At 33.5% G+C, this 24,918-nt stretch overlaps 2 protein-coding genes across 2 annotated transcripts; both read right to left on the bottom strand.

Annotated features, from left to right (window-relative positions):
- Window positions 1-927: 927 nt before the first annotated feature.
- LOC134281185 (uncharacterized) lies at window positions 928-14,017 on the bottom strand. The gene is made up of 3 exons (XM_062763653.1): window positions 13,255-14,017; window positions 13,032-13,160; window positions 928-1,322 (listed from the first exon to the last, which is right to left on the bottom strand). Exons 1-3 carry the CDS (start codon window positions 14,015-14,017, stop codon window positions 928-930), a joined length of 1,287 nt encoding a protein of 428 aa, XP_062619637.1.
- Window positions 14,018-18,780: 4,763 nt separating this feature from the next.
- LOC134281186 (uncharacterized) lies at window positions 18,781-22,432 on the bottom strand. Its single transcript, XM_062763655.1, has 3 exons — window positions 21,681-22,432; window positions 21,460-21,588; window positions 18,781-19,201 (listed from the first exon to the last, which is right to left on the bottom strand). The coding sequence occupies exons 1-3, from the start codon at window positions 22,378-22,380 to the stop codon at window positions 18,807-18,809; spliced, it is 1,224 nt and encodes a 407-aa protein (XP_062619639.1). The 5' UTR covers window positions 22,381-22,432; the 3' UTR covers window positions 18,781-18,806.
- Between the last annotated feature and the right edge of the window lie 2,486 nt (window positions 22,433-24,918).

Raw genomic sequence — 24,918 nt, 5'->3', positions numbered from 1 at the left:
ACTGTATACTGCATCAAAAAGGGGCAACCAATATTTTAATGAATATTTTCTACTATAAAAAGTTATGTCTGAAAAAAATGGAGGAAGGGCTCTCCCCCGCCCCCGATACTATGTGCCTGTAGAGGTCAAAGGGTTAAAAATTTTAGTTTTCAGAGTAATTTGTTATAAGAAATTGCGGTGTGTAATAATTAGAGATGACATGCTAAATATACAGAGATATATGAATCAAGAAACAGCGCACTTTTTGTGCACAATAAATACATGCATACACTTTTTTCAATGGGTGGGTGACACTGCAACTCTCTGGTCGTCCATCCCAATTTTTTTCAGACTATATATATTCTGAATGGTTGGAACTAGGGCTATTAAAATTTCTTGTTACAAGGCCTTTCTTTGGGAATCAACTATTAACGTATGAACACTTTGCCTTAATTTTGAAGTTTGATCTAGGTTTAAAAAAACTTTGGCATTGAAAAACCAAAAAGGAGTCGTCAACGTTTCACAAACACATTTTTTAGTAATATAGTTGAATGATGTGTAATTGTTATGAACATGAACTGTATATATGAAATTGCATCTTTTCTCTTTTCATCGTTGATATACTAGTATTGAAAAAAAAAATTGTTAATAAAAACTTTATTCATTTCCTTCTCGTTTTTTCTCCTTTTAAAGTTTATCCCTACACATTTTCTTCCATTATTATAAACAAAACTAAATTTCATTTGATATCACACTATGAATATTTAATTCACTATAAAAGTTTTGAAATGTGGAATTAATTTGAATGAATACAAGTAAATTGCATGAAAGTTGTTAATTACACCTGTAAAGATCAATGTACTAGTAATTAAAATTTTAAGTAAATGAAAAAGTTACAAGTATTGAAATGTATATTCATTTTCATTTCAATTTTAAAACCAAAGCATGCTAAAGCATAAATCCAGAGAACGTCATTATGGGTACAGATTCCGTGTAGTAGCCGGTTCCACTTGTTCTCGCAATCCAAACTCTGTCTCCCCGCTGAAGTTTCAACAGTATCATGTTTGCTCCGGTCTGATATGTTGCATCTCCCGTATTAAATGCTTCTGATCTCACTTTTGCGACGCCGTTTAACATTATGTTAGTTTGGAGGTTTTGGGTTTTCGAATGGCAGGTTGTAAAGAATACAAAGTGTCCTTCAACATGGGAAGTAAAAATCCCTGTGGTCGAATAATACGATTGTCCCTCGTTGTATAAGACTTTTCGGAATACGATTTTGCTTCCTGTAAAGCCACTGTTAGAAGAAGTAATTCCAGTCGTAAATCCAATTTGAGAATTTTTACCTGAAAATAAAATAATATGTTAGATTTAATTAAATATCAATTCTCCTCTTTAAATGTACTGTGTACATAGGGATTTCTGCAAACTAGCATGGACATATAAAAAAAATATCATATGTCATAAGATTATCCCTCCATTGCTTTAACTTACAGTAAAATCAGAAAGTTTCTCTTGTAAATAAACTTTTGGTTTGTTTTTCTTTCTCCCCCTTCTCTCCTATTAATTACTTTGTTTGTTTTGATTAATTATTTTTTTTTCATATAATATAAAATCGCTTTCTTCATATTTTGGAGGACAGAAGTCACATGATTATAGTTTTTGAATGCATTTGAAGAAATAAGTTCTAGCTCGTCGTCTGCCATGTATTTATTTAACCCTTCACTTTAGTCCTGTTTCAAACAAAGTTACCAAAAAGCACAATAAGGAAACTTGTCTGAAACGCTGAACCTGTAATCGGGATAAAGAATCAGCTATGACATTTGTTATACCCGGTACATGTTCACTATAAATATCAAAATTGTTTTTCGCAGCACAATAACACAGGGTTCTCATCAAATTTGAAATTGGTAAGTCTGATGAGCGACGTTTTTTGATTATTTCTACCACGGCCAAGTTATCACAATGAAATAGAATTCGTTTTCTCCTCCACAAATGTCCCCATAGCAAAGCAGCAACTACTATCGGATACAACTCTCTAAATGCCATGGAGATAGGTTGTTTCATACATGTATTCAGTTCTTGTGGCCAGCATTCAGCAAACCAATGTCCATGAAAATATCCTCCATATCCTATGGTGGAGGAGGCATCTGTATACAGTTGAAAATCTGCATTACTTGTAAGTATTTTCTCATAAAAAACGGAAACACCATTCCATTTCTCCAAGAATTCGAGCCACATACGTAGATCTTCTCTGCTTTCTCGGTCAAATTTTATGTAGAAATTTAAATTATCTACAGTGGTTGATAAGGCAATTAGATGCGAGGTGAAAGGCCTTCCTGGTAAAATTACTCTAGCTGCAAAGTTAAAATGACCAAGCAACTGCAATAATTGTCTTTTCGTCACTGATCGACAGTTCAGAAAGTCTTTGATGAATTTACAAATTCTGTCCACTTTCTCTAAAGGCAGTCTTGCTTCCATTTTATTGGTATCTAATATAATGCCTAAATACTCCAAGCATTGGGTAGGTCCTTCTGTTTTCTTTATAGACAGAGGAATGTTTAAACGCTTGAACAGAGTACAAAGCAAAGCCATTGTTCTTTCTCCAATCCTATCCGATTTATCAATAGTGAGAAAATTATCTAATAGATGAAACATATTATCAATACCATAGTTGTTTTTGGCTATCCAACATATAGCTTGTGATAAACAGTCAAAAATCCTTGGAGAACTGCGACTTCCAAATGGTAAACGTACAAAGCAGTAATATTGGTTTCTCCATTTGATACATAATAAATGCCATAATATTGGATCCACAGGTATAAGCTTGAAGGCATCACTTATGTCTGTTTTGCATAAAATAGCATTTCTTCCCAATTCTTGAATCTTTTTAATAGCATCGTCCACTTTGACATATCTGAGGGAACACTTGTCTTTGTCTATTAAATCATTGATACTGTCTATTTCACTGTTCTCATGTGGTGAGGAAAGATCGAGAATTAATCTTTTCTTTCCTGAGTATTTTCCTGTTGCAATTCCTATCGGACTCACTCTGTATTTTGAAAATGGCAAAGTGTCTAATGGACCCACTAAAAATCCCTTTTTAACTTCAGCATCAATCAATTGTTCTACTGTATGTGGGTCCTCTCTTGCAGTTTTAAGGTTTCTACATTCAAAAGATTGATCAATGTTAACATCATCTCCCATAAATATGTCAAAACCATTACTTAATCCGTCTATTAAGTATTTAACAAAGTTTTTGTCGGGATGATTGGCTAGTTCCATTTGTAATCTCTCTACATTTATGGGAGTTGTTGCCTGCATATTGATCTCAATTTCTTTGTCTAGTCATTTAGGTTCACTCGGTGATTTCTTTGATTTGACATTCGATGTTGTTTTCTCTGCATTTAATTCTGAGCATTTGCTTCTTCCATGTTTAGGAGACATGCATGAAGAACACACATGTGCCCTTCTGCAATAAGGTAAGGCACATCTTGTGTAATTAAAGTTATTGCAAATCGGCATGCCCTCATGGTATAAAATTTGGCGATCGTACTTGTCTCTTCGCTGGTTTTGTTTCTTACCTAAATGCTTTACATCATCTGTACTTTTGCTTTCGACATTTTCTAAACACATGGAAGTGACGTGAGCAGTAGAACTGCAAATGTCACAAGAATTAACTTCTGCCCCTGCAACTATTCTTTTCAGTAATTCATCGTCTCCCTTTGACCAGTCAATCAAAATGTTTCTCTGTTTCAAGGTAATCGCACATTTAGCAGAAAATAACTTGTGATATTCGAAGAACTTGGTGGGCCAAATGTTGTTTACTTCTATGATGTGAGCTAAATATCCATCAAGTTCGTTTTGTCTCCAGGGATATGCTGTTGGGGCACACATGATTCGTTTGTAACGGCAAAATGCCGTAACAAATTCGCTGATAGACAAATTTCTACTCAAACGTTTATCCGGCTTGTCCTCTTTTTTCTCCGTTTGAATCTCAAAAGAAGGAATTAGTAGCGCACACAGATTGACATCATCGCCTCTTAGAATCTTCTTACGTAAATCTGTCGAAACTAGATCAACATGGCCAACTTCTTTTGAAGAGACACCCATATTATTGTGATGCGACGAAGAAAATGAGATTGAGTACCTGAATATCCTGTGGCTCCAATTGTAGTAGGTGCATTCGACAAGGTGACTGTTTTCTGTAAGGCGGTAAATTTCTGTAATGGGTTATCTTTCTCTTTGTCCTTTTGAAGTAACGATGTAAGGCCGTACAAGACTTCGCCATCATCTGTAAAGAAGAAAACAATGCTTGTTGGCCGCCATTGTTGTTTTCATTTACGTCATTTCCGCCCAAGTCTATTTCCCGCGGTCTCTCAATCACGTGGTCTCGTTTGTTTTCGTTGTATAATTGTCTTAACACAGTCGCGGACAAACCCTTAGGAACGGCAATCCCCAAACCATTTAACTTCTCACGTAGTTCGGCAATAGTCCAATTCAAAGGATTGTTTCTGTCTAAGTTCCGCGACATATTGGAAGCTAACACTGTGTCAGTTTCGGGTTCAGACTCCGACATTGGTTGGTCAACTTGTGGTTCTTCTGTTGCCGATCTCGATCTATTTCTTCTTATATTTCTAGGCATAGTGAAATAAATAAACACAATACATACGAGATATGAAACATAAATTGTCCTCGATAATTAATCCGTGTAGTAAGTATATTAGGTTACTTCGTGAGTAATCACAGTTACCGAGTCAGAATGTAAACAATCACATAAGTTATATTCCAACGAAATACACTTCAAACCATTAAGATATCACTTTACACAGTTCGAGAAGTCATAGTAAATCCATAGTAATCACAAATAAAGATAGGTAATAAAGTTATTGAACTGTAAAAATGTAAACACAACTGTACTTTTGATAGACGCTTATAGAATGACTGACAACTGATATGATTGGTCAACTAAGCCACGTGACTTGTGTATAGAGGTACCCCAAGGGAAAGTATGGAGGTACAACAAGGAAAGCGATGCAAAGTGTGATAACTTGTTATTTTGATAATAAACTTTGATTATAACATAATCAATAAAGAGTACCTTTAGAAAAGCGTATCTTCAGTCACAGGCGCTTGTTTCTGTAATAAATTTTTTACCATAGTATAACACCCTTGTGTTATTATTATACTACGGGATAAAATGTATTCCCGAAACAAGTGCTTGTGCTTCAGATATAAGGGCGCATTCATATGAGTGAAAAATTCTCGAGAGGGACGTTAAACAAAATATAATCAATCCATCAGATATCAGACGAGGGGGCTTGCATAGTTCGAAACAAATACTGTAGATTCCTAAATCTACGCGTGGAATTAACTATCGCGTAATTTCGCGAGAAGCACCACACGCGAAATAAAATTACTCGCCTTTTAATTTTAATGGATCTGAAATCTATGTAAAATCTCTTGATTAACCGTCCATTCGCGAATTATTATTCTCGCCATTTGCTGTTGAAGAGCCCATTTGCGATAATAAGTCCTCCAAAAATAGGTAATTTACAGTAACAATAGAATCTGGTATTCAAAAACAACCAAATTTATTCGAAATCACTTTTTAAAGATCAACAGACGTGTGAGATAACTATACGAGACGATAAGGAAATATGTAGATTAAATGACAACAGGATTCAGGGCCTTTATTAATTAAGTGAAACCAAGCTTAATTTCAAGGAAGCCCTGGAGATCCTCATATCCATGGATACTGCCATTGGAACACCTCGATAAGGATAACCAATGATAGTACCACTACTTCACACATCAACAAAGTTTTTAAACCAGAAAGGAAAACCCTAGTTTTTATGGTTACATGAAAGCCATTCACCATCGCATTGACCATTGAAAGATGTAAAGAGCAAGAAAAAAATCACATTACAAAAAAGTATACATCACACAGTGACTCTGAGAAGAAATTTGTGTCAAATCCATAGGCACTTGGGTTTGGACCCGCCCCCCCCCCCCCCCCTTTCCATTTTTTTTCTTTTTAAATCTGGGTTCGAGTCACCTTTTTTCTATTTTTCTGTTCTAATATGCACTATATGTTATCAAAAATGTAACTCTTTTGTCTCTACAAGCTGTTTTTAAATATGTCGTTTTCCACTGATACATATAAAGAGAGAAGGCTTGCAACTCTTTTCTCGTCATCCGCCTCACCTCGCTTAAACTTCGGTCGATTATTTATCTTAGCCTGAATAAAACATGGGATATGTATACATTAATAAATTTTTAATATATTCCTTTCATATTTTCATTTAATTTTTATGTGCCCCCGATTTGTAAATATTTCGTTGAAATCACTCGCCTCTAGGGTAATTTTTTTTTATGTGCAATGACTGGGACGGAAGTACCCGGTATTTTTGGGCGTCATCATTAAATGTAATGTCATTCGGAACACTAAATTCGAGAGGGAATAATTTCTCTTCATATTACATGTAACGGTAAGTTCGCCATGTAACAAGATAACTGTAACTAGTAGATTCTGATAAATGTCGATTAACTTTTAACATACTACATAAACATCCAAATTTCACAATATTGTTATTACAACGCCTGTTTTTTGTTGTTTTTTTTTTTGTAAATGCAGAACAGTTATTAAGTTAGAGTTATCGTTCTTTTCTACTTCCGTCCCAGCTGTCAGTGCACATAAAAAAAAATTACCCTAGATGCGGATGATTTCATCGAAATATTTACAAATCGGGGCCCCGCCCTAGCACTTGAACCCCTAACCCCAGGGCCATGAATTTCACAATTTTGGTAGAGGACTCATTGCTGATTATAATCATGCAAACAGTTTGACTGCTTGATGTCCAGGAGTAAAGAAAAAGATTTTTAAAGATAACATTAATTTTAGTGGTTTTGGCCCCACCCCTCAGGCCCCAGGGGGGCAGGGATCATGAAATTCATAATTTTTGTTCCCCTTCACCCATATATGCTTTGTGCTAAATTTGGTTGAAATTGGTTCATTGGTTGCAGAGAAGAAGCTGAAAATGTTCAAATGTTAACGCACAACGCACGACGACGGACGAAAACATATAGCAATAGGTCACCTTAGTTTACTCAATGTAAGACTCTTTTAAAAAGTATATACAAGTATGTATATAAGTTTTTCCACTGTAAAGAGAAATGTAGTAAAGTAAAGATATCTGTTGATTGCAATATTCCACGTATAGATTAAGCTACAAGTATAGGGTAGTCTGCGACAGAAAATGCATAGTGTATTTTACAGTTTGTTATTTTTTTTGTTATTTTTTACTTGTTACCAGGTAGATCCGATATCAGCTTATTTGTTCCCTACCGGTGAAACTGGATGGAGGGAACAGTAGATTTTGTCTGTGTCTGTCCGTCTGTCTGTCTAGCTGTACTCTGTCAGTCCACATGTGCCATTTGTTTTCCTCACTTTTTCTCTAAAAGATTGCAGAATTATAAATAAAGTTTGCATTTTTCCGCTAAAATGATCTTTGACGGAATTTGGGGACTTTCTTGTTTTTTAACTAGATTAAACTTCGGGTTTAAGGGACTTGTATAGCTGGGGCAATGATAATACCCCGATGTGTGTTGAATATTATTACTAAGTAACTAGCTAACTATTACTTGTCCAGGAACTTAGCAGGAAGATCATATAACTTTCTAGAATTTAGGTTGCATACACGTAAAAATGCCTTTTAAACCCCTGCTTAAAATTAGTTGCCTCTTTGTAAATACACTATCATTTCGACCGTATGTTTGACACTTTTCATTCATCTAAAATCTTTAATACAACAGTTTTAAATCAAAGGAGAAAAGAACCATGTCCCTTTCTTTTTTCTGCTACATGTATGTGTGAGCCCCTAAAATGCCCCTATCCACTCAGATAATTACGGTAGCTGGTATACCTGACATGGTATGAGATTTTTTTTTCAATTTGTGGCCACGAAAAAAATTCGTGGGAACGAAATAAAAATTCGTGGAAACGAAATAAAATTCGTGGGATCGAAATAAAATTCGTGGGATTATCAGTAACATGTATTTTTCCTGATTATTCTGTAATGCACATACGGTTTTGAATGCAGCTACTAGTATAGCCTCACAGATTTGGTGTCTAGTTTTGATATATTATATTCTCCCTCACTTCGTTCGTCCAAATATAAATTAATCATGAACTAAATAATCAACACACACATATGTCGTAAACAGGATGCTGCTCGTTAGCTCTTTATTTTCAATATTATACAAATAATCTCAAGATAATCCCAATTCCAAATCATCTACAGAAGATTCAATTTGTATATCGTCCTTTTTTTTTTTTTTTTTACACAAAATGTTCTTAATACACAGTGTACCTTACTACCTAACAACTTGATATTCAAAGAACCGAGCGAGCTTAGATAAACGCCCAACCCAGCGAACTGCTATTTGTACCAACAAATTACGTGGACCTAATTTCGAACATGCGACAACTACGCCCGAACATAAGTTCACATTCAATTTATATATTTTCATATCCATATCAAATTAAGTTTCTTAGGTATATTAATTAAGTCTCCAATTTGTAGTTACAGATGCCAAAAGAAAAAACTGCATTTTATGTGGCAATAGTCTAGTCTCAATACATATATGGATCAAACCTGTTAGAGTGACTTTATGCAAAATACAATCATTGCAGAAAAGGAAGTGATGCTTTTAATTTATATAAAAATGAGAGGTCATTGCTGTTGTATATTGAAACAGAAAAATACTTAGTACATAAAGAGATATCAAATAAGTTTAATAAATAAAAAGAACTACAAATGTTTTTCTGCCGACTACCCAAAGTCCATTAATCGAAACTAGAGGTATGTGAGCGCTGAGCTCACTAAATGATACCTCCCGCCTCCATATAGTTATAATTGCAAAGTCCATGTTTTGCTGTGTCCGGGAAACCCAAAATATGTGTCGGATCAAAAAGTAAAATAGGAGGTGCACAATGGCAATATGTAATAAAGATTCTGTGAAAGTTTCATCAAATTTCATTCAGTGGTATGAGAGGAGTTGCAGATAAGAGATGGGTACCCCAAAGCGTAACAGACGGACGGACAGACGGACAGACGTACAGACGGACGGAATTAACGATTATTATATACCCTCCCGCTTTTCAAGCGGGGGGTATAATGAACATATTTTCATCTATGTATGCTAGTAGATTATTGTATGAATTTTCGCAAAACGTACTAGTATTTGGCAAAAGAATGATATATGTAACAATATAATTTTTGTAAAACTTGAATAAAGCCATAAACAAAGTTGCCATTAATATTCAATCAATTTTCAAAGAAGTGTTACATGTAGGCAGTAATCGAGAATTATCGTGCATAGTTCTTTATTTTTGATATTTTATTTGGTTACTAGGGATTTATTTAAGGAATCACTGTCTAGTTTTGAGAGTATGCCAGGGCATCAACAATAGTGGGAAACATGGGATAATTTACATAACAGGCGAAACTTGACAGTGATTCCTTATATTTCCATTTCATTGTGAAATAAAATTGTAGATTTAAACTTTAACAAGAGGCCCATGGGCCACATCGTTCACCTGAGAAGATTTGACCATTTTGTTCTTTACATGATTTCCCCCTTGTAATACATATTGCGACCCCACCCTACCCCACTGATCATAATTTAGACATTTTGAAATCTACACTACCCCAGAATGCTTCCATGTGCACATAAGTTTCAGCTTTTCTGGACCAGTGGCTCTTGAGAAGAAGATTTTCAAAGATTTTTCCTATATATTTCTATCTAAAACTTTGATTCCCCATTGTGGCCCCGCCCTACCCCTGGGGGTCACGATTTGAACAATTTAGAATCTACACTACCACAGGATGCTTCCACATAAGTTTCAGCTTTTCTGGACCAGTGGTTCTTGAGAAGAAGATTTTCAAAGATTTTTCCTATATATTTCTATGTAAAACTTTGATTCCCCATTGTGACCCCACCCTACCCCCGGGGGTCATGATTTGAGTATTTTAGAATCTACACTACCCCAGGATGCTTCCACATAAGTTTCAGCTTTTCTGGACCAGTGGTTCTTGAGAAGAAGATTTTCAAAGATTTTTCCTATATATTTCTATGTAAAATTTGATTCCCCATTGTGGCCCCGCCCTACCCCCGGGGGTCATGATTTGAACAATTTAGAATCTACACTACCCCAGAATGCTTCCACGTAAGTTTCAGCTTTTCTGGACCAGTGGTTCTTGAGAAGGAGATTTTTTTAATGACCCCACCCTATTTTTGTCTTTTCTTGATTATCTCCCTAGTGAGTGGACTTGGCCCTTCATTTAAAACAATTTAAATTTCCATTTACCCAAGGATGCTTTGTACCAAGTTTGCTCAAAATTGGCCCAGTGGTTCTTGAGAAGAAGTCGAAAATGTGAAAAGTTTACAGACGGACAGACGGACGGACAGACAGACGGACGACGGACAAAATGTGATCAGAAAAGCTCACTTTAGCCTTCGGCTCAGGTGAGCTAAAAATGTAGACATAGACTTAAATCACACGAGGACTTCCATGCCAATTTCAATAGTCCTCGCCCACTGACGTCAAACACAAAGGCAGCCGCACGAGATTTACATGCATATTTGGCCTCCTTAGCGTCAGAGACAGATGCACACGAGATTTGCATGCGTATTAGGCTTCCTTAGCTCCTGACATATCGTCCTGCCTAATTGACATTCCTACAGAATTATCCAGAAATAAACTCTGTCAACTTTCAAAGAGTTATCACAGAGAAAAAGAATAGAAATTGAAATATATGGTTACTAGGGGTTTATTGGGTAACTAAGAGTTTAATGTTTACTCTCTCTCTCTCTCTCTCTCTCTCTCTCTCTCTCTCTCTCTCTATATATCTATATATATATATATATATATATATACACTGTACACAAAATACACAAAAATATGTGACTGTCACATTATTTTTTTGTTATTCTGATGCTCGCCGTGGTTGCATACAAACTGTTAAGAAATCTCCCTACACTTTTATACATTTTTTTTACATGACTGTAATGCTATTGCTAAGGATTTCTTTGTTGCCTGTAGGATAAAATTTTGAATTCTAATGATACATAGATCTTAATCCTTGAGATATCAACATTGAACCTTACAATTTCATATCATAGTATACAAACATCCCTTTTCCTCAATAATTTTATGCATTTAAAGTTGTTACTTGGGACATTTTTGGTTGCCCTAGAAAATTAAATTCTGTATTTCACCTACAATTTACAATGTTTCTAGGATTTAAATGATTTTTATCATGTGTTACTTAAAAAATATGGAACACATACATAATTCTATAAATAAATATTTCTGAAATTGACTTTAAATTCAATTCATGGTTGTTATGTTTGATGTGTTGCTAGGCAACCAAATTACAGGGATAACACCAAAAAAATATCATTTCCTGCTAGGCTTGGTATACCCTTGGATTACATATTATATTAGTTTTTTGAAGAGGGGGCCTAGAATGTCTCTTGTCCTATCTTATTCTTTTATTTTTCTCACTTCTCAATGCGATAATTTTGATTAAAGTACAAATGCCAATGGTAAATCCTAAATATTCAATCAATTATTAGACATTTCTTAAATTTCTTTTTTACTTTTGATTTTAATTATTTTTTTCATGTTTTAATTTTGGCTAAAGTTGAATAATTCAGGAAGAAATACAGGGGAAGAGAAGGAGATATTTCTTCGTGTACTGATTTATGTAACTATGTAGATTTTTTTTTTATCATGAAGCACATCAGGTCCACTATTCATTGTATGGTGACCTTGCCCTGTGTCCATGATTGTAACCTATCATTGGTAATGATTTGGTCAATAATTATGCACACAATGGCAGAGTCAACCAACCATAAAGCTTGGGCTTGGGGTGTACCAAGTGATTTGGTAGCAGCAAAAATCCTTTGTTCGAGGTGAGAAACATGTACTAAATAGATATTGTCAATCAGAAACTCAAGCATCTTTTTGATGTCAACTTCAGAGTACTTGTGTGTGCAGTCAGAATGTGTTTAAGAAAAATATATCAAACCAGGTGAATTTTATTAGGAAAAGCTAAATGGTAAAATTCAGCCTATGTGATATTGATAATTTTTGGTCATTTTGATCTTCCTCTTTAAATTCACCCGGCTTGGCATATTTTTCTAAGGTTTATATTACACTTTTAGCGCCAAGATAACATATTCTGATATTTATTGTCACCTGTAAACTTTTACTGACTGTGATTTGTTTATATTTGTTTTTCTATTGAAATATTACTAATATTTTCCAAGTCTATTTCATTTTCCAGTTCTTCGGAGAAAAATTCTAAGAACCATCCACTTTTCTAAACTTGCGACATGATATCAAATCTTTTTCAATGAAAAAAAATTTGTTTGTATCATCTGTCCTTAACAAAATAATTTTACAAATGACCAATGACCAGGTAAGTAAACTTAGTAACGAGTTCCATTTTTATTGAAAAAGCAGCTGTCAAGGATATGAAAAAAAAGCCTGGACTTTAATTTATCGTGGGGAGTGGTTGTGTATAAAGTTGAAAAGTCATACATTTTTAAGTTTTTGATTTTGTTAAACTTGAAACGCTACACGTGACTGCCGATATCAGATAAGAATCTAGATTATCGCTGGGATCGGTATGACCAACGTGTTACGTTTCTAATTCAATATTTGAAATCATCTATTACGAAAACCAATTTCGATTTAGGACCTATATGTTTTTACATTGAATTTTATCATATAACTTACCAAAAACCAGTTCAATGTCTGCAAGCATTTAGAAAAAAAGGTGATGAAAAGCAAGAAGGACAAATTGACAGAAAGGCGGTTGGGCATTCAGACCGGTTTCACCGTCAAGAGAATAAAAAGTTAAACATTTCACAGCCACATGTTGGTCTAGAAAAAAGGTTATTCAGAACTTCTTTCCTAACATGGTTAAAGTTTATATATTCTCGGTGCTAAATGAAGCTTAAATAATAGTATTATGACTTACCACAGCCATTTCTGGACATGTTCATTTGGGACACTTGTAATGAAGACACAGTAGAAGACAGTTTGAGCAAATCCAGTTGATATTGCTTTACTTCACTTTGTAGACCGCTGATACTTGTGTTCATCCCATCTAAAAGAAGTAAAATTAAAAATCAGTTTAAACTACTACATTCAATCTCTAAGAGATATATATTTCAAATGTTACCAAAGCCTATCGTACTAACCTGTGACGGAGGAAACAAGATTTGTTTGAGTTTTTTCGACGTCTGAAATTGCGATGAATAATTTCTTACTTTCGGCAGTAAAAGCTGTGTTGTAATATTCTAGAGTTCTGTTTAAGCTCATGGAAATCGAGTTGTACTGCTCGTTGATGATTTCAGGGATTTTTTCAAGGTCATTTAAGACTTTTTCATTCATGTTCAAGACAGTCATTTTAAAGTATCGAACTTCAGTATTTATGTTAGCCAGTATTTCTGTGGTATTATTCTCAAATTCTCGTTTTCGTTTATCAATATCTTCTTCTAATTTCTGCTGAGTTTTGGTTATGCGACTGATATCTTCGTAAATATCAGAGATATTTTCTTTATAGACCATGTTTTCTCTGCTAATGCGTTCGTTTTCTTTTTTCAGTTTTTCCAACTCTTTTTTCAACTCTGTCATCGTCCGCTTTAAAGTGGAAATTTCGCTCTCAGATGAGAGCAAAGTTTGTTTCAGAGTGACCATGTCTTTCATCAGGCCATGGGCATTTTTCCCAATGCTCATCCTAATAAGAGTTTCTTGATTCAGAAGCTGACGAAATACGTCTGAGTTTTTGATTCCACCTGAATCCGTTGTATTATTAGAGTCGCTGTCAGTTAACTCGGAAAAACAATGCGTTGATACACTAAGATCACCAGGGTAAAATAGATAAATGTATTCATCATGCAAAGAGTTAGCAGTATCACACGGATGTATACAAAATGTAGAGATTTTTTGTTTCTCATTCATGACGTGAATTTGTGAACATTTTATACGCTAAACTAATGGGTTTCTCAATCAAATTAATTATGTAAAAAACACATATGATAAAAACGGGATAATCTGAATTAGGAGAAATGCAATTGAAAATAAGTGGTCATTTTATATGATTAAAAGGAAATTATGAAGACGTCGGTACTGTTAAGCTCACTGAAAAAAAAACTTTACAAAAATAAGTTGTATTATACTGAATATGTTGTAAAGTTAGCTAGAAAGGTGTTCAACAGGAAAGGACACTACATTTTTATAGGCTGTATTGTTTTTCCCCTGAAATTAACATTCAATTTTTGGTAAGAAAGTTTAAGAATGTACAGGCTAGACTGTTACCCTGCAACTTGAAGATAATTGACAAGAGCTTTAATAGAATAGAAAATATTGTTTCATGGCTTATTTCTATTCATAGTCTACATAAAGTATGAAAAGTTCCACCTAAGCTCAATTTTCAATGGATCCCAAAAGAAGTAGAGGTTATAATAAAACAAGATTTTTCAAAGTCTGGCTCTGGTAAGCTGAAATGGCGATGTTGCCAAGTAAAATTATTGAACTGAAAGGAAGTCTTCCTTGTTGATAAAAACAGATACATGTAAGTAATAACGCACTTACGAGTACATGTGTAAGTGTTGGCATTTACTTAGAAAACTTAAAAGTACTTGTACCTTGTTAGATATAATCTAGAAATTATTCAATTTATTCTTCATGCGAAATTAATGAAGCTATTTATAGATAAGTTTCAGTTTCCATATACATATCAAATCGTGGGTTATAAAGTACTTGTATTCAATTACAAAAGAAAGATTACATCACATAGAAGTAATGCTCATACTAGCAATAAAGCATTTTACATTTAAGAAATTAAAACTATTTAAGATATACAGTATACAAAACCCTTTATAACAAGACATTTACATATTTCTTTTAAAGTTAGGATTAACAACAGGACAATTGCATTTTTTTTTCGAAGTTAGGATTAACTCGAACAATTTTAGTTATAAGTATGATTGTTTTGAGTATAATTTTAAAAGTGCATATATATTTGGAATCAAAGCCATTTGCCAGGTATTTATAAAGATAGCTAAATGAAGAAATAGACGCATGTGAAGAGATGGTTTGTCTACCATCGCTTCATTAGTTTTCAACTAGTTGCAGATATGTAGCGTTATGGTTTTATATATTTGTCTTTGACCATATTGGTCAAAGAAAATTATATAAAACCATAACGCTATAGATCAGCGAGTTTTCAACAATTTCAGAATGTTAAACATCATAAACAAAATGTGTTTGGGAAATACTGATGCTAATGAATCGCAGCTTTTGACCAGGCTTGAATTTTCTCAAATTCGAATGTCAAACAAACGTCAAATGTCAAGTCAAAAGTGTTAATACCCAAAGGAATGTTTCAATTGTTTCAGGTAAAACACCTGTGAAAAATGAAAGCCCCAGTGCTACAAAGGTTAAAGCTTTAAAAAATGGGTTAAATTCTTAGGTCAAGATCACACTAAGGTCAAAAATATCTATACTCACTGAAAAGTCTTGTTACAGTGAATACACATGTGAAGTATAAAAGCATAACGACAAATAGGCAGACAGACGGACGGATGGACAAGGCAAACACTATACCCGAAACTTCGTTTACTGGGACATAAATCTATGCTCTGCAGTGTTTGAAAAAAGTAGCGCAAGGCAGAAAAACTTTGCTTTTAGGAATTCACTGTGGGATGGTATTGTTACTTGTAACCGAAGGGTTCTTTTATGCCTTCGTAATTGAAGATTTGGGGTTATGTAGTTTTTGCTCTACTTTTACAAAAAAAAAATACCACACTTCAACCTTGGCCAAAACCTTTGAACAGTTGGTGTAAGGGTTTCATACTTCACATGTTTATTCATGGTGAAAAGACTTCTCAAAGAGTATATTTTTTTTTACCACTTGACTTTGATCTTAGAGTTCGACTCACTTTGTAAAAAAAAAAACCCAAAAAACTTTAACCTTGGCACAAATTTGAACAGTTAGTACTAGAGCTTTCATATTTCATAAATATTCCTTTTGAAAATACTTTTCTCTTGATACCAATAATTTTGACCTTAACTGTGGATTTGATTCACATTTGAGAAATTTCAGCCTTTGCCATTAGTGCCATACGGGGGCATCAGTGTTTCACAAACACATTTTGTTCAAAGAATAAATCACAAATGATCTTAAAGGATATTGACAAATCTAACAACGAAACATTCTTCATAACCGTTGTTTATAAACCCCATGGGTCTATAATTCAGACCATCAAAACTTTTGCATATTTACCCTGCCATTTTTCAGTCCTACGCGCTTTGTGCAGATATCATATATGAGAATAGTTGACAGAAACACAGGAATATTTTGAAAATTTGAAATTGAGATATTCTTTTACAGTTGGAGTAAGAATGTGGAGAAATTAATCCAAAAACAAGCATAATTCAATTAATATATTTACAGTATTTTTTCTATGAGTGGCACAATATAGCTCTCTGGTCATCAATCTCATTTTTTCAGATCAGAGTGCTTTAGATCAGCAGCTTAACGGTCGTATCAAAAGGCAAAATTTTGTATGGGCCCTGTTTTAAGCCCAGGAAGATTATTAACAACGGTTTTTGAGAATGTTTTGTTGTAGAAATAGTGAAAAATATGTTTGGAACACGAGGTGTATAATAATTTGAGACGACATGTTTAATATACAGAGATATATAAATCGAGAAACAGCACACTTTTTGTGCACAATAAATACATGCATGCACTTTTTTCAGTGGATGACAATGCAACTCACTGGTCTTCAATCCCAATTTTTTTTTCAGACTAGATATATTCTGAATGGTTGGAACTAGGGCTATTTCATATTAATAGTTACAGGGCCTTTCTTTGGGAATCAACTAACGTTTGAACACTTTGCCTTAATCTTGAAGTTTGATCTAGGTTTGAAAAAAACATAAACCTTGGTCATGAAATACCAAAAGGGAGGTATCAACGTTTCACAAACACATTTTTGTGTAATAGTTGAATGATGTGTATGTTATGAACATGAACTGTATATATATAAAAAAATTTCTGTACATCGTTTATATACTAGTGTTGAAAAAAAATTGTAAAATAAAACTTAATTCATTGCTATCTCGTTATTTCTCCTTTTAAAGTTTATCCCTACACATTTTCTTCAATCATTAAAAACAAAACTAAATTTCAGTTGATATCACACTATGAATTTTTTATTCACTATAAAAATTTTGAAATGTGTGGAATTAATCCGAATGAATACAAGTAAATTGTATGGAAGTTGTTAATTACACCTGTAAAGATCAATGTAATTCAAGTTTGAAGTAATTGAAAAAGTGACAAGTATACGAGGGCTGTTCAATAAATAATGTCCTGAACTGCGTGATATACAATACAGATATCATATGACATTAAACTTGACTTTCTATCATTATTAAATCTTTACTGAATTTATAATAGTCTATGTAACCACTTTTCATCACATAGTTTCATCGTGAGAAGCTGGGAAACAAGGGCTTTTCGAGACACTGCTTTATAAATGAATGGTAAAGAATCGGTAAACTAGAGTGAAAATAAAGGCTACATTAAAGCTGCTGTAAAACCTCTTAAACATCCCAAAGAAGTAATCACTGAAATATGTGTGATTTACAGCAACCGATGCCTGATTTATAGACAAATGATCAGATGGATTTCAATGATAATTTTTTTTTTATAATAGGTATCAGAAATGGGTACCTTCCTTGCCAACAAAAATTAAAACAACTTATGTACTGTTTGCCAAATTTCAACAAAAATATTTGATGATGCATGATTGACTTTAAGACACATAGCAAATTTGATAGCCATCATATCGGGAGTAGTTTACACTGTTTTAAAGAAACGTTTGAAGTAAAAAAAGCTTTGTCCTCAAAGGTCACCCTTTATTTTGAAAAATGAGTGAAAACGACAGCGTGTACGAAAATCTTAACAATTATTTTAAAATACCAGTAATTGTAGTTATCCACGTTTGTTTTATATTTAAACAGATATTGGAACATGAATCTCTTGCTTAAAATCATCAAAACAAAATTTACCATAAGATGTACTTTATAAAAACGGCGGCGGTCTGACAAAAGCAAAGGTATGCAAGAGCACAAAGACAGATTTATATGCAATTTTCTTAAATATTAGTGGTATTGTTGTTCAAATTCGTATTCGGAGAGACAGTATAATATCTGGAAAAGTCTAGAAAGCAATTTTTTGCCCCCAAAAATCGAAAGTTTTATTAAAGGAAGGACTCAGAATCAGGAATCCACTACATTGAATTTCTTCATGACAGCGTCCAAACCCGCATGCCCTGAAGAGTAAAGGGGTTTTCGGGATCAACAGAAAGTTATTGTTTTTTCACATTTACAATATTTGCTAGATCTTTGAACTTTTGACTTGTTTTTTTTCCAAACTTGAAAAAACACCTTTCAGAAGGAAAAAAACAAATCCATGAAATCATTGGATCTGCCAATTTCCAGTTTACTAAGGGTCATACCCAAAAATGAGTTCTAAAAAGAATCAGAAATTGGATAAAAAATGTTACGGACATGTATTTGAATTAAAAGAGATCAATACGAAAATCATGAAGATTAAATCATTGAAAAAAAGTCATTTGCTTCTTTCTGAGCACCGAGGACATTATTTATTGAACAGCCCTCGTGTATTTGAACCTATTTATTTTCATTTCAAATTTAAGCCAAGCCATGCTTTCGTCTAAAGCATAAACCCAGAGAACGTCATTATGGGTACCGATTCTGTGTAGTAGCCGGTTCCACCTGTTCTCGCAATCCACACTCTGTCTCCCCGCTGAAGTTTCATCAGTACCATGTTTGTGCCAGTCTGATATGTTGCATCCCCCGTATTATATGCTTCAGTCCTCACTTTTGCGACGCCGTTTAACATTATGTCAGTTTCGAGGTGTTTGGTATTCGAATGGCTGGTTGTAAAGAATACAAAATGTCCTTCAACGGGAGAAGTAAAAATCCCTGTGGTCGAATCATACGATTGACCCTCGTTGTATAAGACTTTAGGGAATACGATTTTGCTTCCTGTAAAGCCACTATTATGTGAAGTAATTCCAGCTGTAAATCCAATTTGAGATTTTTGACCTAAAAGTAAAATAATATGTTGGATTTAAATATCAAAGTTCTCCTCTTTAAATGTACTATGTATACATAGGAATATTGCAAACTAGCATTGACATATTTAAAAAGAAAATTAATATATCATACTTCATACGATTTTCCTTCCATTGCTTTGAAATACTAGTAATCTGGAAGTTTCTCTTGTAATATATACTTTTAGTTTGTTTTTCTTTCTTCCCCTTTTCTCATATTAATTCCTTAGTTGTTTTTTTTTTAATTTTTTATTATAAAAAATCATTTTCTCCTTAAATTGGAGGGCGGAAGTCATGATAGCTAGAATACATGGTTTGATTGTATTTGAAGAAATAAGTTTTAGCTCGTCTGAACCAAACTTCAGGTGAACCTTTCTGTCGTCTGTCATCTATTAACACTTCACTTTTTTTTCTTCAGTCCTATTCAAACAAAGTTACCAAGGGAAGGAAGGGTCATTATTCCTTTCAAGTAAAATTTTTTCAAATGGTCAAAATTCATGTATTGTCTTAAAGATTCATATATTCATGCATAAAAATTCACGTATTGTCTTAAAGACTGGGCCACATAGTGTGAATTCAAAATTATGGATCCAATGGTTGAGTTGTGACGAGTAACTCTATAAATATATAGAGTACCTTTTTACGAGCGTAACTTAAGATATCAGAGCGTGTCCATAAACATCCAAAATTTTTCGAAATCATTTTTTAAAGTTCAACAAACGTGTGAGGAAACCAGACGAATCGGTCAGGGAATATGTAGTAGAACTCGGGGGCTTTTCCAAACATTGTACGTTTGGAGCAACACTGAAGACAATGCTTCGGGACAGATTGGGAATAAATGTCGACAGAATTCAGGTGCGTCTGTTAAGTGAAACCAAGCTTAATTTCAAAGAAGCCCTAGAGATCGTCACAACTACGGATACTGCCGTTGGAACGCCTTGATTAGGATATCGATTGATAGTACATGTATGGCACGCCATATTCACAAAAATGAGCAAAACATAGTTTCACAGTCGATAAACTATGTTTATCGCTTGTAAAGTATAGTTTACGGACTGTAAACTATAGTAAACAATTTTAATCTATATTTTACGTCTGTAAACCATAGTTAACGCGATAATCTATGTTTCACAATCGTAAACTATACTTAACACCAAAATTAATTATTTGCGATCGCAAAACATAGATTATCTGATAAATACAGTTTTACGATTTGTAAACTATAGTTTGCAAACCGTTAACTGTAGTTAACGATCTGATAAATATAGTTTCACGATTTGTGAAACTATGATTAACAACTCTTAACTATAGTTTACGATTGTAAACTATAGTTTACAAACGTGAATCTATGTTTATCAACAAAATCTATTGTTAAAGCTTATTACAGACAGATAAACTTAGATTAGCATTTGTAAACTATAGTTAACAGCCGTTAAATATAATTTACAGATAAAAACTATACTTAACGAATCGTTAACTATAGTTTACGGTTTGTAAACTATAGTTTAAAGTCGATAAACCTAGTTTATCATTTGTGAAACTATGTTTAGCTCATTTTTTGTGAATTTGGCATGCCATATACATGTACCTCTAGTTCATCCATTAATAAATTTTTTAAACCAAAAAGGAAAACCCCAGTTTTGAAGGTTACATAAAAGCCATTCACCATCGCATTGTCTATTGAAAGAAGTCAAGAGCAAGAAAAAGTCACATTACTGAAAAAGTCACACAGTGATTTTGCACATGAGGAAAATGCATATAATATATATATATATATATATATATATATATATATATATATATATATATATATATATATATATATATATAGTATCACAAGTTCATTGGTTTAAACGCTGTAATGTGACTGCCGGGTATCAAATAAGAATCTAGATTATCGGTATAACCAACGTGTTCCGTTTCTATTTCAATATTAGAAATCATTTATTACGAAAACCAATTTCAGTTATGCTTTTACATTTATCAACTAGCATACCAAAAACCAGTCCAATGTCTGCAAGCATTTAGAAAAAAAGTGCGGAAAATCAAGTAGGCAGGACTGACAGAAAGGCGGTTGGACATAAAGACCGGTTTTACCGTCAAGAGAATAAAAAAGTTAACATTTCACAGTCTCATTGGTCTAGAAAAAGGTTTGTAAGAACTTCTTTTCTTACATGATTATAGTTTATAGACTCTAAGTCCCATAAAAATGATACCATCAGTTAAAATGATAAAAGTAATATGACTTACCACAGCCATTTCTGGACAAGTTCATTTGGGACACTTGTAATGAAGACACAGCAGAGGACAGTTTGAGCAAATCTAGTTGATACTGCTTTACTTCACTTTGTAGACTGTTGATACTTGTGTTCATCCCATCTAAAAGAAGTAAAAATTAAAATTCATTTTAAAAATTCTACGATCTGTAAGAGATATATATTTCAAATGTTACCAAAGCATATCGTACTAACCTGTGACGGAGGAAACAAGATTTGTTTGAGATGTTTCAACGTCTGAAATTGCGATGAATAATTTCTTGCTTTCGGCAGTAAAAGCTGTATTATAATATTCTAGAGTCCTGTTTAAGTTCATGGATATCAAGTTGTACTGCTCGTTGATAATATCCGGGATTTTTTCAAGGTCACTTAAGACTTTTTCATTCATGTTCAAGACAGTCAATTTAAAGTACCGAACTTCAGTATTCATGTTAACAAGCATTTCTGTGGCATTGTTCTCAAATTCTTGTCTTCGTTTATCAATATCGTCTTCTAATTCCTGCTGAGTTTTGCTTATGCGACTGATATCTTCGTGAATGGCAGAGATATTTTCTTTATAGACCAAGTTTTCTCTGCTAATGCGTTCGTTTTCTTTTTTCAGTTTTTCCAACTCTTTTTTCAACTCTGTCGTCGTCCGCTTTAAAGTGGAAATTTCGCTCTCAGATGAGACCAAAGATTGTTTCAGAGTGACCATGTCTTTCATCAGGCCATGGACATTTTTCCCCATGCTCATCCTAATAAGAGTTTCCTGATTCAGAAGCTGACGAAATACGTCTGAGTTTTTGATTCCACCTGAATCCGTTGTATTACGAGAGTCGCTGTCAGTTAATTCGGATAAACAATGCGTTGAATACACAAAAATCATCAGGGTAAAACAGATAAATGCATTCATCATGCAAAGAGTTAGCAGTATCGCACGGATGTATACTAAATGTAGAGACTTTTTTGTTTCTCATTCATGGCGTGGATTTGTGAACAATTTATACGCTAAACTAATGTGTTTCCCAAGCAAATTAATTGTGTACAAACACTTATGATAAAAGTGGGATAATCTGAAGTAGGAGAATTGCAATTGAAATTAAGTGGTCATTTTATCTGATTAAAAGCAAATTATGAAGACGTCGGTACTGTTAAGCTCACTGATGTCATAAAACTTTACAAAAGTAAGTTGTATCATACTGAATATGTTAAAAAGGTTAGTTAGAAACACTGAAAGAAATACCTAGTTGATTTAACTAGTGTGTCTAGTAAAGCGTTCTTCGTGATTAGTAATCACTCTGTTTACTAGCTAAAATAGTGAAAAGTGGAGTAGTGGTCGTAAAGATACTTAAATACCTAGTGAAAGTTACTTATAAGTTCTTAGATTTACTAATGTTATCTAGTAAATCTACCCAATTCCCAGTAAAACTACTTTCGAGATAGTTATTGTATGGAAAGTAAATTTACTAGTATTCCCAGTGACTTTCACTAAGTTTTTTTTTCAGTGAAGGTGTTCAACAGGGAAGGACACTAAATATTTATAGACTGTATTTTCACCCCGAAAAATAAACATTCAATTTTTGGTAAGGAAGTTTAAGACTTTACAGGTTAGACTGTTACCCTGGAACTTTAAGAGAATTGACAATAGCTTTAACAGAATAGAAAATATTGTTTCACGGCTTATATCTGTGCAGGCATAAAGTATGTGAAGTTCCGCCTAAGCTCCATTTTCAATGGACCCCAAAAGAAATAAAAATTAAAAAACAAGATTTTTTTAGAGTCTGACTCTGGTAAGCTAAAATGGCGATGTTGTCAAGTAAAATCATTTGAACAGAAAGGAAGTCTTCCTTGTTGAAAAACACAGAAAAGTATTAGCGCAATTTTGAGTACATGTGTAGATGCTGGTATAATATATATACCTGTTAGATATGATCTAGAAATTATTAAATTTATTCTTGGTGCGATATTAATGAAGTTATTTATAGATAAGTTTCAGTTTCTATAATTTTTATATCAAATGGCAGATTGCAAAGTACTTGTATTTAATTACAAAAGAAAGAATTGATATACGACATAGACATTAGAAGGAGTAAGGCATTTTGCATTTTCAGAAATTAAAACATTACAGAATATGCAATTTACAAAATACGAGAACTCATTTGGGTACCACCTAATTTGACTCTTGAATTTGGATTTTAACTTAATTTTAAACCCCCCCCCCCACCACCACACTTCAACCTGGGCCATAAGTTTTGAACAGTTAGTGTAATAAGAGTTTCATACTTCACATGTGTATTCATTGTGACAAGACTTTTGAATGAGTATTTTTGACCATTTGACTTTGCTCTTAGAGTTCGATCCACTATGTAAAAAAGAAAACATTAACCTTGGCTAGAACTAGGGCTTTCATATTTCGTAAGCATTGCTTGTGAAAGGTCCTTCCTTTTGATACCAACAATTTAACTTGGATTTGATTCGCATTTGATAAATGTAAACCTTCGTCAATAGCTGCCGTACGGAGCAGCAGTGTTTCACAAACACATTTTGTTCAAAGAATAAAACAAAAAACTTACCTTAGCTGTGCATTTTAAAATATTCCAACGTTACGTATACCCAAATAGTCTCCCAAATACAAAAATTAATGCGGACAAGTTCTGTTGCAAAGATACGAAGTAATGGCACACAATGAGACACACAGCTGTCTTTATTTTCTATCGGAAATTATATACTGATAAATTTGCTGTTTCTCCTCCATTCCTACTAGCCTGTCCTAATGGGTTTTTTTATGTTAAACTTCTTTTATTAGTTTAGTCTCAGTCAAAATAATATAAATAGTTATGTAAAACATATACCAAAATTTCACACAGTCCTACATATAAAATATGCAGACTCTTGGGACAAATTAAAACTTGTACACAGCTTTCATATTCTCCATTCAATCAACCAGACAATAAGCACTGAAAGTAAATGAGAAAGTAAATGAAAACATTCCATTGATTCTGCACACCTGATAATTCATTGTAATAAAAAAATTTATACAATTTGATATGTTACTGTACCTCTAATGTTTATATCTTAAATCCTAGTTTTCTTAAACACTCTTTATGTGCTTCACTTTCTTCTTTGCAGTTTTCCTCTCCGTTTTGCCATGATACTAAAACAGAGAAGATGGGAAACTTTTTTTAAAATAAGAAGTAAAATATTTATGAACAGCTCTGATTGGCTTAAACTGAAGTCTCAATATCTTTCTTGTTTTTCGACAAAATCCTTTGAAATTTTGAACATGGTTATACATTAAAAGGATCTACAGCATGATATATAAGAATTATCATGAAAAGCATGCACGTGTGCTGCAATCTGATTGGCTGAAACTTTAAATGTCTACAACTTTCTTAATTTTATACGAAACGGGATAAAATTTAGGATATGAATAGGTATAATAGATTCCTACATT

This window comes from Saccostrea cucullata, unplaced genomic scaffold, assembly GCF_032062105.1.
Source record: "Saccostrea cucullata isolate Sc308-1 unplaced genomic scaffold, CSIRO_AGI_Scuc_v1 ctg395, whole genome shotgun sequence".
Classification (NCBI taxonomy): Eukaryota; Metazoa; Mollusca; class Bivalvia; order Ostreida; family Ostreidae; genus Saccostrea; species Saccostrea cuccullata.
Note: the sequence above shows the minus strand (reverse complement) of the source record. Positions and strands in the feature narration are given on the sequence as shown.

Coding starts and splice junctions, on each gene's coding strand:
- LOC134281185 (XM_062763653.1), bottom strand. CDS start 14,017: ATGAATGAGAAACAAAAAATCTCTACATTTTGTATACATCCGTGTGAT. Junction 13,161..13,254: donor TCTTGTTTCCTCCGTCACAG/GTTAGTACGATA, acceptor TACTTCTTTTAG/ATGGGATGAACACAAGTATC. Junction 1,323..13,031: donor CATGTCCAGAAATGGCTGTG/GTAAGTCATAAT, acceptor TTTTATTTTCAG/GTAAAAATTCTCAAATTGGA.
- LOC134281186 (XM_062763655.1), bottom strand. CDS start 22,380: ATGATGAATGCATTTATCTGTTTTACCCTGATGATTTTTGTGTATTCA. Junction 21,589..21,680: donor TCTTGTTTCCTCCGTCACAG/GTTAGTACGATA, acceptor TACTTCTTTTAG/ATGGGATGAACACAAGTATC. Junction 19,202..21,459: donor CTTGTCCAGAAATGGCTGTG/GTAAGTCATATT, acceptor TTTTACTTTTAG/GTCAAAAATCTCAAATTGGA.